General features: G+C 40.1%; 1 protein-coding gene across 1 annotated transcript; it reads left to right on the forward strand.

Moving 5' to 3' along the window:
* The first annotated feature begins 5,034 nt into the window (after positions 1-5,034).
* On the forward strand, positions 5,035-13,559 carry si:ch211-63o20.7 (Serine/threonine-protein kinase pdik1l-B-like). Its single transcript, XM_061052601.1, has 4 exons — positions 5,035-5,213; positions 6,371-7,130; positions 8,248-8,473; positions 11,757-13,559. Exons 2-4 carry the CDS (start codon positions 6,390-6,392, stop codon positions 11,999-12,001), a joined length of 1,212 nt encoding a protein of 403 aa, XP_060908584.1. The 5' UTR covers positions 5,035-5,213; positions 6,371-6,389; the 3' UTR covers positions 12,002-13,559.
* Positions 13,560-14,758: the final 1,199 nt, after the last annotated feature.

A 14,758-nucleotide genomic window follows, 5' to 3' on the forward strand; every position in this document is an offset into this window, starting at 1 on the left:
TACACCTGCCATCATCGTGCCTATCAGCCTATTGGTGTTGAAATCTATATGTATGGGTGTATGTGCTTATACAGTAGATGACAATGTCTCTATTAATAGCAATAACCAAAACCCGACTCGTTTGGTCTTGAAGTTAAACTTGAAATTCAGTTTCCTCCTCCTCTTCCTCAAAGCTGACTTTAGCTTTAGCTCCCTGCAAACATGTGAATGCTGGCGTTGAACCTGTGTGAGGTCTGATAGTGATGGATGAATTGGGTACATAGACAGAGCACTCGGTGTGGCTGAGATAAGGAGCCCAAAAGAACAAGCAGCCGTTGAGAGGCCTGTCTGTCATTGATATCGCTGTTATCCACTGGCTGTCCAGGGGTTCACAAGCTTCCTCCGGTGGCCAAGTGGCTGTGATTACCTTGATGACATAAAAGGTCACGCTTAACTTGGCGCCACATCGCATCAAAAACCGTGTAAGCCTGGATTAGGTATGGATGATTTATACATTTTCCTGTGGATGTCATGAGCTCATATGAAGCCAGTAAAATCCAAGAGAACACCTGTTTGGTCCCAAACATTTGGATAATTGATTGTAAAATGTTTAAAAAAAATGTACCCAAATTTGACAAAAGATAATTTCATTGAGACCATTTCATTTGACGCCAGTGAAAACTTTTGTTTTCTCCAGTGCACCCCATGGATTTCTCAAAGTGAAGTATCAAACATTATAATGATCTATTCAATGAACTAAACATTTTGAGTCAAAATATTATTATGATGGCTCATCTTCAAAAAATATGTATTCAGTAATTCTCCACAAGGATTAGAAGCACAAATAACCCTCAAGGGAAACATGTTATTTGTTTTGAATCATTTCACATGGGCGCCTCTTAACGGGAAGGTCGGGGGTTCGATCCCCAGCTCCAGCATCTATATGTCAGATGTGTCCTTGGCCAAGACGCTTAACCCCAATCTATTCCTGCTGCTCCATCAGCAGTGTATGAATGTGACTGGTTACTTCTGTTGGTCACTTTACACAGCAGCCTCTGCCATACATCAATGCTGAAGAGGGTTTGTTTATTTTGATGTGATATAATAGAAGTGTATTGATTGGCATCAATTGAAACTTCTTATTGGCCCTCCAACTCTTTCCTTTCCTGAGAATGTTGTATAAAATGCTTTAATAAGAAAGAAACAATAGAGGTGTTTTTATATGCACCATTTAAAAATATGAAGAGAATGATAGCTGACATAAAGGTAGAACTTGTTTTCCAATCAGTACAAATGTATTATCTGTCCCCTGACAGCAGCATTTACTGAACTCCACCTTCCAATAAAGAGACAAAAAACTTAGCAGCATTTCCTTTTAATTGCATTAAAGTGACGTGGCATATACAGCTCACTCCACTTTCTAGTTTTAATGGCTGTTGACTCAAGCTGGTCTTCCTTTCTTCACTCACATCTAAATTTAGATTTGTGTTTTAATGGTTCTTAGGGATAAAAATGCTGATGTAGGCTGAAGGGCTCTTTGCCAAAAAGACAAAACTCAGGCAGCTGCAACGGAGACTGACCGGTGTTTGGCTTGAGTCCGCTGTTCATTTCAACTCGTCTCCTCTCCATCTCATCCATCTGAGGCGTTTTACCATCTCCCTCCACAATGAAACCCAATAGTGTGTAACCAAGGACTGGAGGGAAGGGGGGTCTCTGAGGGTTTATGGCAGTTTGGGGCTTTTACCTGTCAATACACAAGTGACTGTTATTAACAGCAGGGCCGAAGATGAATTCAATACTGACAAATAATTGCATTTCCATCCCAAAAGTCACCATAAATATACTCATGAAATCTGCGGCGTCAACCACCAAAGAACTGAGGAAAGCTTAATTTCAGAGGGTGAGCTCTCAGCGAGCCATAAGGCAATATTTCAAATCTGTGTTTATTGATCCTATTACAAATGTCCAGATATTTTCCCATCAGTGCCAGCTGCAGATACCAAGGGGAATCTAAAAGAGACACTGTACTGCAATTCTCAGCAACCCTGAAATATCAGGTGCAGGTACCCCACCAGGTTTTTGAAATCTGACATCTGTATCTTTTTTTTTTTTTTTAATCTGCTTTTTATTTTTGGTGCATCATTTTGAATAAAGTGTAAAATAAAATAAGATAAGATATCTTTATTGTCAAAATACTGTTGGAGCAAACCTGTAGATGCCTAAAAGAGAGTAGATAAACCTGCCAATATGCAGAATATACAAATACTTAAAAATACAAAAAAAAAAACAATACAGTTAAAAATAGTACAACTATGTTTTCTAAGTTTTTTAGGTAGTAAAGTATTGAATAAATAATTAGCATCTCTTTATTGTATGAGTACTGTTATAATGTAAGCATTTTGACTTTCACCACTGGTACCTGCATCTCCCTCTATCCCACTTCCCAAGCCCAACACAGTCTCAGCAGATGTCTGTTCATCATGAGTCTGGTTCTGCTCGAGGTGTCTGCCTCTTAAAGGACGTTTTTTCAACCCACTGTAACCTTGCTAAATGTTGCTGAGTGCTCATGATGGATTCATGTTTTGTAAAGTGTCTCGAGTTAACATCTGTTGTCAATTGGCGCAATACAAATTACGATTCAGTGATTGATAAATTGATCTGAGGGAGGAAGGTTAATAAAACTGATGAGATAAAGACTATATAATAAAGACTAATGATGCTAGCAAATATATGATAATGATGATGACATGTAAAATTTCATTTTCCTCAAAACAATACTATATGGTGTGATACGCATCCTACTCAGTATTATTTTAGTTGATAAGAATCTAATATAAAGAACAAATGTCTTGTGTTTGTGGATTTATTAAACACTTCAACAAAACTACATGTCACCATCTCTCAAAGAGCATCCCTAAGGTTTAAATCTAAAACCGCCCCTGACTGTATGGATCATAAATGTACGTAATAGCAGCTTTAAACATTAGGGACATAATAAGGATGTGGCAGACAATGAAGTGCTGGCTTACTCAGAAAGAAAACCACCCTGAAAAGACTGACTGCAGTAAAATGAAGTGTGCAGGGATGCTGAGAAGTTGCTTACTGATGTTTACGCGTGGTGTGTAAGGAGTGCTGGATAGACCTCAGGATTGAATGCAAAGGTTTTGACCTCAATCAAGGAAATAATTACTGTTGCCCCTCCTGTTGGCGGAATCCATAATTAGCAAGCAAAGCCCACACCGAAACACAATTAGTCTGAAAACAGATGTAATTACAACTATAATTCTTATTGGAGTCATCATCATCGTCTTTTTTTTTTTTTTTTTTTACTGGAATGTTTTATTGAATTTATCAGGAAATTCAATTCTAGCTCTCTTTGTGTGATTCCAACAAAATGTTTCCTGATCAACTCTCCGGGTAGAAAGCATGCACTCCATAGTATGCCCAAATGTTTGCATCCAGACATCTGCCAAAGCAAGTGAAATATGATAATAGAACAGAGGGCATTTGCTCCTAGATAAAAACAAGTCAAGTGTGACTGACTCCATCGTGGTATAATGAAGAGTAGTCATGACTGACTGGCATCAATGATAAAAGCTATGGATCACATAAGCATGCACATGCACAAATATCACACACACACATATACAGTACACACATACACACGCGCACACACACACACACACACACACACACACACACATCAAAGCTGCTTCTTTTCTCTGCAGTGTGCTTCACTGCAATGAATCACCATGTTTCCTATATTCTCTCAGAAGAACAAACACACATAACACTACCTCTCCTCCCTCACCAAAAGGCAGTCAATACTGACACCCACTCACTGTGTGTGTGTGTGTGTGTGTGTGTGTGTGTGTGTGCGTGTGCGCGTGTGTTTGTGTTGCACAGCAGGTGTTTTGTAATTAAAATAAGACTGCAGCAATGAAAAAAGTTTGGTGTTCTTGCATTTGCAAACATGTCCCAGTTAATAGACCAAATAACTAGACAAATAACTTTTCAATAGTAAAAACTATGGAGCTGTTTTTAAATCTACCATACTAGACCAAAATATTTCTATGTATGTATCCATCTGTCGGTCTGTTTTTTTCTGTCTATTTGTCTATATCCTGGACCTAGAGAGAGAGAGAGAGAGAGAGAGAGAGAGAGAGAGAGGGAGAGAGAGAGAGAGAGAGATGGCTGTGAGGGAGGAATACTTCCCCCAGATAGCCCATGTAAACCCTGAGTTTGAACACTCAACACACACACAGAAACTCCCATATCTGGTGTGAGAAAAACCAAACTGTGAAATGAAAGCAGCAAAATTCATCACAGCCTGCCAGAACCTGAGGACAACCAGTGGAACCTGAACACACACACACACACACACACACACACACACACACACACACACACACACACACACACACACACACACACACACACACACACACAAAGGCACAAACACACATAACACTAGTGTTAATCTCATACACACACTATAAAATAATAAATGACACTTATTTTTTTATTATTATTATTATTATTATTAGTTTATTTATTTTTTATTGTTAAAATATTTAATTGCTAATTATTACTTTTCATTATTACTATTGTTATTATATGCTTTGGCAATATATTTTACACATTCATACCAATAAAGCTATTTGAATTGAGAGACAGAGAGAAAGTTAGTGGCCTCACTTACTTGCTGCCTAGTCACTTGAAAAGGAAATTGCATTGTATTTAGCTCTATCGCTAAAACATGCTAAAATGTTTTAGTATACCACATAGAATACGAACACTAAATACCATTAGACAACTTGTTCACTGAACATTTTCATTTCCTCATCGACATTTGCGACCCGCCGCTGTGATTGGCTTGGACAATTCGAATCTTACAACGCTGCTACCAACCAGTCACAACACGCGACAGAATTCCCTTAGCCAATCACAGGGCACGTACACACACGCACACACACGCACACACACACACACACACACACACACACACACACACACACACACACACACACACACACACGCACACGCACACACACACACAGAGCGGGACGTTCTGAATTTAGACCCGGAAGTCAGTCTCCTCTGCGCTATCACAACTCTTGTTGTTTATTGACAATAAAAAGTAGAAATGCGTTGGTTATGAAGCGAAGCGTCGTGTTGTTTAAGTAGATTTGAGCTCAGGTCAATTCTTTCCTGGATATGCTGAAGTCTAGTTGGTGAGTTTGAAAACAAAAACATTTGAAGTACTCTGAAACCAGAGTTTAGTATTAAAACAAAGCTAGTGTTACAAATGTTACTGACACACACCACAGTGAATTTAATCAGTAAATGACTTTGTATTGTCTCGACGCTGCTTTTGTTTAATGTTTACAAACTGAATATTTCACCAGCATCGTGAGCTTCATCTGCCTGAGTTCAGTTTGTTTTGTAAATAAACGGAAGTGACGCTACACACCTTACTTTAAACACCTTACTTTAAACACCTTACTTTAAACACCTTACTTTAAACACCTTACTTTAAATGTATTGATCACCTGTTAAATTATAAACTCTTGGATTTGAAGGGCAGCATGTTCAGGTGTTGTAACCAGGGCTGCTCCATTACTGCAAAAATCACTATCACGATTAATTTTACTGATATTGATTTTACAACATCTGGATCACAGCATTCTGAACACTTACATCGTGAAGAAAATAAACAATAAATGAAAATTAATAAGTAAAACAACATCAATATTAAAAAAGAACAAGTAAATAAAAATCAATGAACTTTGTTTTTGAGGTAGTCTAAAGCAGGGGTTCCCAAATTAGGGGACCCCTGGGGGTCGCAAGACCATGAGAGGTGGGTCATATATGAAAAATTACTTAAAATAGCATATTTTACCCATTATTGTGAACATGTAAACAAAAAAAAAATAGATCAAGAGATTCATTATTTTCTGCTTCTAGCATTTCTTTCAATACATCACTAAAATAACGTTTGCCTATTAGTCTTCCCGGGTTTTTTAACCACCTCCATAGACAGTGAGGGTCTTCATGTCTCTAGCACCTTATTTTGGGGGTCACATGCCGAAAAGTTTGGGAACCCCTGGCCTAGAGGAACTCTTCTGAACATAATATAACAACTAACACTTTCCACATTTTCCACACATGACTAAACGAGCGTAACACAGCATACCGCATAGTAATTGTTTAATCTCGATTATCTTGTTTTCATGATCCTGGAAAGACAAGATCATATTTGAAATTCAAAAATTTGATTAATTGCTCAGCACTTGTAGCTGATGACACTAATCAGCATTTTGTGCGTTTATGACAGGTACATTGTTATCATGCTGACCTTTGTTTTTTTTTTTTTTTACTGTAACATCAGGCTCTAACTTCTGTGAGAGATGGAGGAGCTCTACACTCTGGAGAGGGAGGTAGGACGAGGCAGCTATGGAGTGGTGTTTGAGGGCCATATGGCCAAAACAGGAGAGAAGGTGGCCATCAAGCGGCTGCCCTGCAGCAGCCCAGAGTGCATTGAACTCTACCTGCAAGAGCTGTGGGCCATGAGAGCCACCGCTAAGAACCATGTCAATGTCATTGCACTCCACAGCTGTCTTCTGCAGACAGGGTCAAGGAGCCTGAAGAAACTAAAACCGGGCAAACTGCCTGTACGTCTGGTTGAGAGTGTGCTGAAGGGCAGTGTAGTCGGTGCACCTCAAAGTCAGGAAAGGAATACTTCCCAGCCTAACACCCAAAGGAGGACTAATGCTGTTTCTAGACTTGAAGACCGGACTAACACTGTCCAGACGAGGACTAATTCTAATGAGAAGACTAGATCAAATGCATCTGATTCTGCAACTCCCCAGAGGCCACAAAACAGAGGCAGAAAGAGACCAGCTCAGAGTGAGGAAGAGCAGCCGGGGCCCCTGAGGTGCTTGGCCTTGTGGCTCGTGATGGAGTACTGTGACGGGGGTGATTTGAATCAGTACCTGCTCACTAGGCCCCCGGACGCCCAGCGTAATCACAGCGTGGTGAAACAGCTCTGCAGGGCCGTGGTCTTCCTGCATACCCTGGGCATCACCCACAGAGACCTGAAGCCTGACAATGTGCTGGTCTGTGTGACACCTGAAGGCCCCGTTGTCAAGGTAGGCAGATTGTTGTGAGGTGACAATGTTTACATCAGATCAAATGGGATCATCCTCGAGCCAGTCAACAAAGCTGTTGGAAAATTGCAATGCTCAAATGTTGAACTCTTTAAGAGTCATTTGGTTTTTACAACAGTCACAAAGTTGAGAGACCAACAATAAAACAAAAAGAAGTAGAAAAAACAAAGCTGTGGGCAAAACAGGTAAAATAAAAACCACTGAGAAAATATCGATCATGTGAACGTCAGGATTTATTAAATTTTCCTTGTGGGGTTTTAAAAAGAGGCTTGTATAAAACGCTACAAAGTGGAAATAAAACGTTCCAGTCCAGGCATTTATGTTGATGGTTGGTAGTGTAAGTTCTTTGCTTTAAGGGCTTAATTAAATAAAAATGTACAGAGTGTACATTCCTGTCACACCTTCATTGAATAAATTCTAATGAGGGCTGATTTAGGCAAGCATTGTTGTTGTTTGGTCATGATTTAACGATTTAACAACAATAACTTTGGCAGATGTCACAGAGTTTAGACCGCGCCCCATTGGGGGGGGGGGGGGGGGGGGGGGCTGTAGTCCTCTAAGCAGGCGGACCTGGTTCAAGTCTGGCATGTGGCTCCTTTCCCCTTATGTTATTCTCCGTTTCCTACTCTATCCACTATCCTATAAAATACAGGCAAAAAGCCCATTAATAAATCTTACAAGAATTCTAGGAACTAAAATATTTCATAGTACCTGTGGTGCAGAATGAATAAAAAAGGAGGAGGGTTCCTCAAACTATGAAAATGCTTATGATACAAGCAAACAAAATCTAATCTTTACATTTCAGAGTCTGGTATCCATAGTAACTAAAATGATAATGAAAACAGTTGTATCTCTATTATGATGAAATTTCCACACTGGAAATGTAGGTCAGCTCGGCCTTTTACTACATGTCTTGTAACTCTTTCTGTAAGGAAAATAAACATAAGGTTTCAGTCCATAACTCTTCACATTATATATATATGCATTCTGTCTAAGTTAATGACCTAAAAGAAAAGTTTCAGATTTACTTCTTGAATAATTTTGATGCCAACACAAAGTGTACAAAGCAAAAACAATATCTTCCCTGTCCAACCTCTAGGTGGCGGACTTTGGTCTGAGCAAGATGAGTGAAGGTCTGGTGGAAGGTGATCTCACCAGGCAGCACTTCTCCTCCACCTGTGGCTCCGACTTCTACATGGCTCCAGAGGTGTGGGGTGGACTGACCTACACCGCCCAGGCAGACATCTTCTCCCTGGGGGTGATGTTGTGGGCTGTGCTGGAGAGGATCACCTTTGTGGAAGAAGGGACAAGTCAAGAACAACTGGGTGAGTATACAGCAGGACCTGACAGAAATACATTAGGAATACCCAACGCCTTGAATTGTTGAATGAAACAGTGTTCACACCAGCACAAGGACAGTGGTGCAGACCAACAATACACATTGGTATGCACAGAGGTGAATACAGATTTAGCCAGGAACTTCCTGTTTAAGGCAAAGTGTTAACATGCAGCATATCAGCGCAGGCTTGTCATGTTTTATCCCGTCCTTCAGTCAGGGCACAGACGGAAAAGGTTGAGTGTTTGGTCAGGCAGGACGGTGATGACGCATCGCACTGAATTGAGTTTGACGTAATTAACTGGAACATATTAAAATGTCACATGTTGTACATCATACATTCATCAACGCTGGATGGTCTAAATGGCAAAGGGGATGAATGATTACATTACATTTTGATATTGATTATACTATCTCCGTTTCTAATAATGCAAGCTGACGTGATGGTTATCGGCCCATTCTGCCTTGAAAGCGCAGCAGTTGGTCGATGTGTGAGCTCAGATCATCTGGGGATGTGTTTTAATTTTTTAGTCCCCTTTAGGTCCCCTTAAGAAGCCTGCTAAAAGTAAAATTCATAAAAGACTTTCCGGGGTCGCTCTGCAGAACAGAACAGAACAGAGAGTAGAATATCTTGTCTTCTTCTCCCTTTTTCTCACTCTGTACCCCCTGTGGCTATAGGATGAGGTAGCATCTTAATGCACGCAGGGACCAGTTATGCTTTGTGCTCCGCCGTCAGATGAACAAAACATCTGTAAAAATAATAATACATCGGACTTGTATAGCCTTTTTCTGAATACTCCAAGAATAAAAGGGTCTGGCTGGAGAAAGAAGGGATACGGGCAATTATCCCCAAGTTTAGTGCCTATGAACGTTCTTGAGTCACGGATACTCCATTAGGCTGAATGAAATGGTTATGAGTCGACGGACAGACGGCCTTTCAGTGGATTCAAGAAGAGAAAAAAAAAAGCTAAATGGAATTTAGAAGCTCTGATAACAATCCGCTCTGTCATTCAGAAAATGGTGAGAGGGAGATGGCTGGTCACAGGCCGATAAAATGCTCCATTATTTTTCTTTGGTCTCTCTCAAAAACCCACACAGTTATTTGACTGGGCACGCGTGAGGAGGAAATAAAAGTCAGGGGAGAGGACTCGGCCGCTTATATTTAAGCTTTTTTGAAGCTCAAGGCTTGTTGGCTTTGTGCTCAGTCGGGTTAGGAAATGATTGCTGGCTTAAGTGTTTAGGTCAGGGTTCAGTGCTGAGCATGACCAGCGGAAGAAACTTCTTTTATGGCAGATATATTACAAACAGTGCTCTAATTCAATTAGTTGACTCTCCAATAGAAGTGATAAAGGACTGCGGGGAAGCTTTAAAAAAAAAAAAAAAGGAACAACTGATGCATTTCAATTACTTTCACAGATAATCCTCTTTCATTTTAAGGGTTGTTACTTTTTAGGACTTGAGCTGATGATTTTTAATTTCTCTTCATAACTCACCTGATTTCTTTCAATTAATCATTCAGTCTGCAAATTGTCAAAGAAAGAAATATGAACTGGAGTTATTAAAGCACAGGTTGTATCTTTTCTCATTATTCTTATCAGCAGCTGAAACCTCCGAGACTTACTCTTCAAAAGGTTATGAAAGCAGGAAGAAGAAGCTCAACTTTGTACCACTTTGGCACCATTTCCAAAAAGTTCTTGTTATTCTGTCTTGTTTTCGTGGAGCAGTATCCCCGTGTCTCAATAAAGGTCCTGTTTACAGCGTTTTTTGCGCTGGCTGTGCGCTCGGGAGCGCTTGCATGAAGCGTTTGTGCGCTCAGAAGAAAAGCGCTGCACGTCCATCCTGTCTCTATGGCAACGGTCTGTTGACAACAGCCGCTGTATGACCGACACTGACCCGTTACTATTTACTGCATGTTTCATTTGCAGGAGCGGCCTCACAAAAAAGACGCTGGTCACTGCCGTTGCCTTTTTCACCAGGCGGCCTCTTTCTGCGACAAACGCTCTCTCCTCATAGAAAACTAAAAAAGGACACGGGGCCTCACAGAGTGCTGTAGAATAGAAAGTTTGGGTTGCTGGGCAACAGATAAGCTAAAGTTAAATTGTGGAACTAGTTGAGTTGGTGGAGTTGAAAATAATAATAATGTTGATTTGACCTTTTACTACTATTCTGTTTGTTTGGCTATCACGCTCTTATCCTTCATCAAATCAAAATGGGGGAGTTTTTAAAAAATACTCCTTGTACAGTTGTGCCGATCGAGACGTGAGCTAATCAGACTCTGGTCTAGAGGTTTGACTCCGAGAAAGACGCAGTGCGTTGAAACGTTAGTCCTTTGCATTTAAATCAATTGAACTTAAGTGATTTGTGTGCTCCACTACTTTCTATGGATCCTGTCTGAGAGAAGGAGTCCACTGAATTATATTTTGAACGTCTAAAGTCCTTCTCTCAGAGCAGCGACCTCCATTTGAGGAGCGGCTGAAGCGCCAGAGTTTCCTTCTACAATAAACTAATCAGACCTGTTTCATGTTTTAAACCAGGCTGTAAACATGTTCATTTCTGCTGCAAAAACTGCCTTTTTTTTTTTTTAATGGGTGTGTATGTGACTTCCTGTGCCTCTGCAGCCAACCTTAAGCAGACACTGGAGGCTGCCGCTCGATCATGCTTCAGTTTTTTTAACAACATTTGTAATCTCTCTTAAGTCAGAAAATTGTTGAAAACATTGCATTTCCTTATGTTCAAAGAGTGCACAGCTCAGACAGACGTTAAACGTGTTGATAGGATCAGGTATCTTTATCTTAATGATGGTATGTTTAATTCAATTCCAGAATAAAGCTCCTGATTTCATACCTTTGTTTTTTATGTGCTGGTAGCCTCAGCACAGGAACCTGCTGTAAAGCACTTTTAACAGAGTCAGGCCTGTTTAACTGTAACTTTTGTGACGTTACTTTTAATCTTTTCCTGTATAATAGAATAAATGTAATGAAAAAACGTATACCGATAAGTCATTTTTTTGTTTCTTTGATTCTGAGTAATGGCATGTATTGAAGTGTTGTGTTGCTAATTCAGCCTTACTCTGTGTTCTGTCTTTCTCTCTTTTGGTTGGTTGATTGATATTGAATAACTCCTACTCAATAACAATGTCACAACAGCAGAAACGTCTTGGTCCACATCACAATAAGTGTGATCCTCCAGCTCCCTGTGATGTCTGCTTCCTGCCGTCAGTCAGGAACCTGCATGTTGACTAAACACAGTTCTCTCTTGTGTTTCCTCTTTAGGGGCCTATGTGTGTAAGGGTCGCTCGGGCTGGTTGATGCCGCTGGGGGAAGCTTTGTGTGAGAATGCTGACCTCCAGCTGTGTATCCCCACGAAGTTTAAAAGAGCCCCCCCACTGCCACCCCCTCCTGGTCCAGCTGTGTGCACTCTGCTTTTAGAGATGCTTGCTGTAAACCCGGATGCCCGGCCCCCGGCAGACCAGCTGGAGGCCCGAGTGCGCTCTGCTCTGAAAAAGGACTCCCACTGACAGAAAGAGCGCTTAAGAGACTGTAATGGCATCGAGTGATGTAGCCACTACATAAAAATATTGACTCTGGGACCCCCTGGCCTCAGTGCTTCCAACATGTGTAGGGAATTACCACGATGTGCTGCAGTCAAGTGGGGATTACAGATATGAATGATTTTATGGATTGGCTATCGTTTGACGTAGAAACAGGAGCCGGATCCAATAAGTGAGTTTAAAAACAACAGAAAGGGAAATAATGAATGAATGATATACACTGGAAATCAGATGAGTCTATAAAGTGATCTAGTGGGACTTACTCCAGCTGTATGCTGTTACTCGGGTCTTGCATGCTTGACATAGAAAATCCATTTCAATGGATATATGGCTGAAATGAAATGAAAGGGACTACAGCTGCTGCTTCTTGTCTGAGTCTGCAGCGCCGTAATGATTCTGTTTGATCTAATTAACCCGTTATGTAGATGTTGAGCTTCTACTGACTCAAAAGTGAATTTTATGTTCATTTTTATTTTCTTCTTTCTTTAAAGGTTTTTTTTGGGGCTTTTTATGTCTTTATTTTAGAGATAGGGCCGTTAATAGAGTCAGGAATCTAGGAGAGAGAGAGAGAGAGAGTGGGGAATGACATGCTGGAAAGGAGCCACAGGTCGGATTCAAACCCAGACAGACCGCTTGGATTACAGCCTATGTACATGGGGCTCACACTAAACACTAGGTTAGTGTGAGCGGCCGAAACGTGCTGAGAGAGTTGGGAATGACATGCGGGAAAGGAGCCACAGGCTGGATTCGAACCCGGGCCACCCGCTTGAAGGACTACAGCCTCCATACATGGGACACGCGCACTAACCACTTCGCCACCAGCACCCCGAAACGTGCTGATTCTTAACCAAAATTTCCACCAGTCTTATATGAACAACATAAAAAGCAACTCGCCTCAATCTAATGCAGTCTAACTCCACCACAGAGAACAGTCAAGATGTATAATATGAGTCAGCATGTCGTACATACAGCAGTGTTTGTTGCAAGGTTTCTATATAAATGTGTAGTGACACAAAACTAGGTTTTTATAAGCATGCTAATTATTAGCATACTGGCTGCTTATTCGTCATTATTAAGCGCTTAGTAGTACATTCTACATGACCAGAGTCTATAGCTAAGAGGTCAGTTTGTCCTCAACACCTCCTGACTAATACTTATTGACAGTAAGGTAGGAAGTTGTTGAACATGAATTATGATCTTAATATACTTTGTTTAGTGGGGACCTTATAAGGTGAAAAGCAGCCGGTATGCTACTAATTAGCATGCTAATAAGCAGCTAGTTAGAGGTGAATATTCTGACCTTAATTTAAAGTGTTACTATAATTTGTTTATGCAGACATTTTTGGGGGGGATAATGATACAAACCAAATGTTCTCGTCACATACATTTGAATATGATTTTAATGTCTTTTTCTTTTTCAAGGTTTAGTGGTTTATAATTTCATGGATTTTCTTCATGGTCACAGCGCAGTGCTGGGTAACATGTTACAATGTTTTACTGGATTATAAAAGTTGTGTCAAACTACTGTATGTCGTAGTGTCATTATCTTTTGTGATATCTAATCTGACAACTTTAAAAGTTCATATACCGTCTTCTCATGAACAGGAAATTAAAGCCAGGCATTAGGATCGATGCTGATCGTATCCAGTCCGCAGCATTTTATTACTGGTCATCAGTCTTAGTCATTGATGGACCATATCTTAGATGACAACTTATTTCAGGATTTGATGTTAACAGGGTGATCGATCACTGATGTATGATAACGTAAAATTGGTCCAAAGTCGTTTAAATAAAAAATAAATCATAACTTGACTTTTGGTGCTCCCAGCTCCATGAGGTTACCTTTGATGGATCCATCAGACCCCTGGTGTGACTGACTTGTTGCTCACCCTCTGCTGGCCGACAATCTTTGACCTGGAGAGGGTTAGTTGGAACTGATATCACAGATATGAAGGGTTAAATATGTTAAGGGTACAGGGGCAGTATAATAGTCTTTTAGCACAAAATTCACTACATGTAAGGTTATCAATCAATCAAACTATTTGTATAGCATTCTTCAGACAGTACAAAGTGCTTTACATAAAAACAAATCAAGCAGCAGCAACATGACCCCAAACCCCCCAACCCCTACCCCACAATCCATAAACAGGGTAAGAAATAACGAGATAAAAACAGGCACTGACGGACTGAGGAAACACTATCATGAATACTTGATGAGGTGGTTAAAATGTTAAAACTCAAGATGTAAAATAACACAAGAATTAAATGGAGGAAATAAGAAAATAAAACGCTAAAAGGTAACCCAATACAAAATAAAAAACAATTTAATAAGAAAAAATTCAAATAAATAAAACACTGAAAGCTATTCAATAAAATATGATAAAATAAATAAGATAATCAAACACGAAAAGCTCATCCAGAAAATGAAACAGGATATAATTATATGTAAATCAATAAATGAAGACTAAGAAATAAAATGTGTTAATAAATAGATATATAAATAATGAATGCTACATGAGATCAAATAATATTCAGTTAAAATCCAGACTTAGGGTAGGTCTGGTCTTGAGTTTGCGTTAGTGACAAACCTGTCGAGATGAATGCATTTCCACACAGAATAAGAACTGTGGATTCAGTCTCCCGTTTCTCACACATGGAGTCACATTAGGGAGGGATCGATTTACAGCCTATGGACATGTGCAGCGCCTACGGTGACTAATAACT

This window comes from Labrus mixtus, chromosome 12 (genome assembly GCF_963584025.1).
Source record: "Labrus mixtus chromosome 12, fLabMix1.1, whole genome shotgun sequence".
In the NCBI taxonomy this organism is placed as follows: Eukaryota; Metazoa; Chordata; class Actinopteri; order Labriformes; family Labridae; genus Labrus; species Labrus mixtus.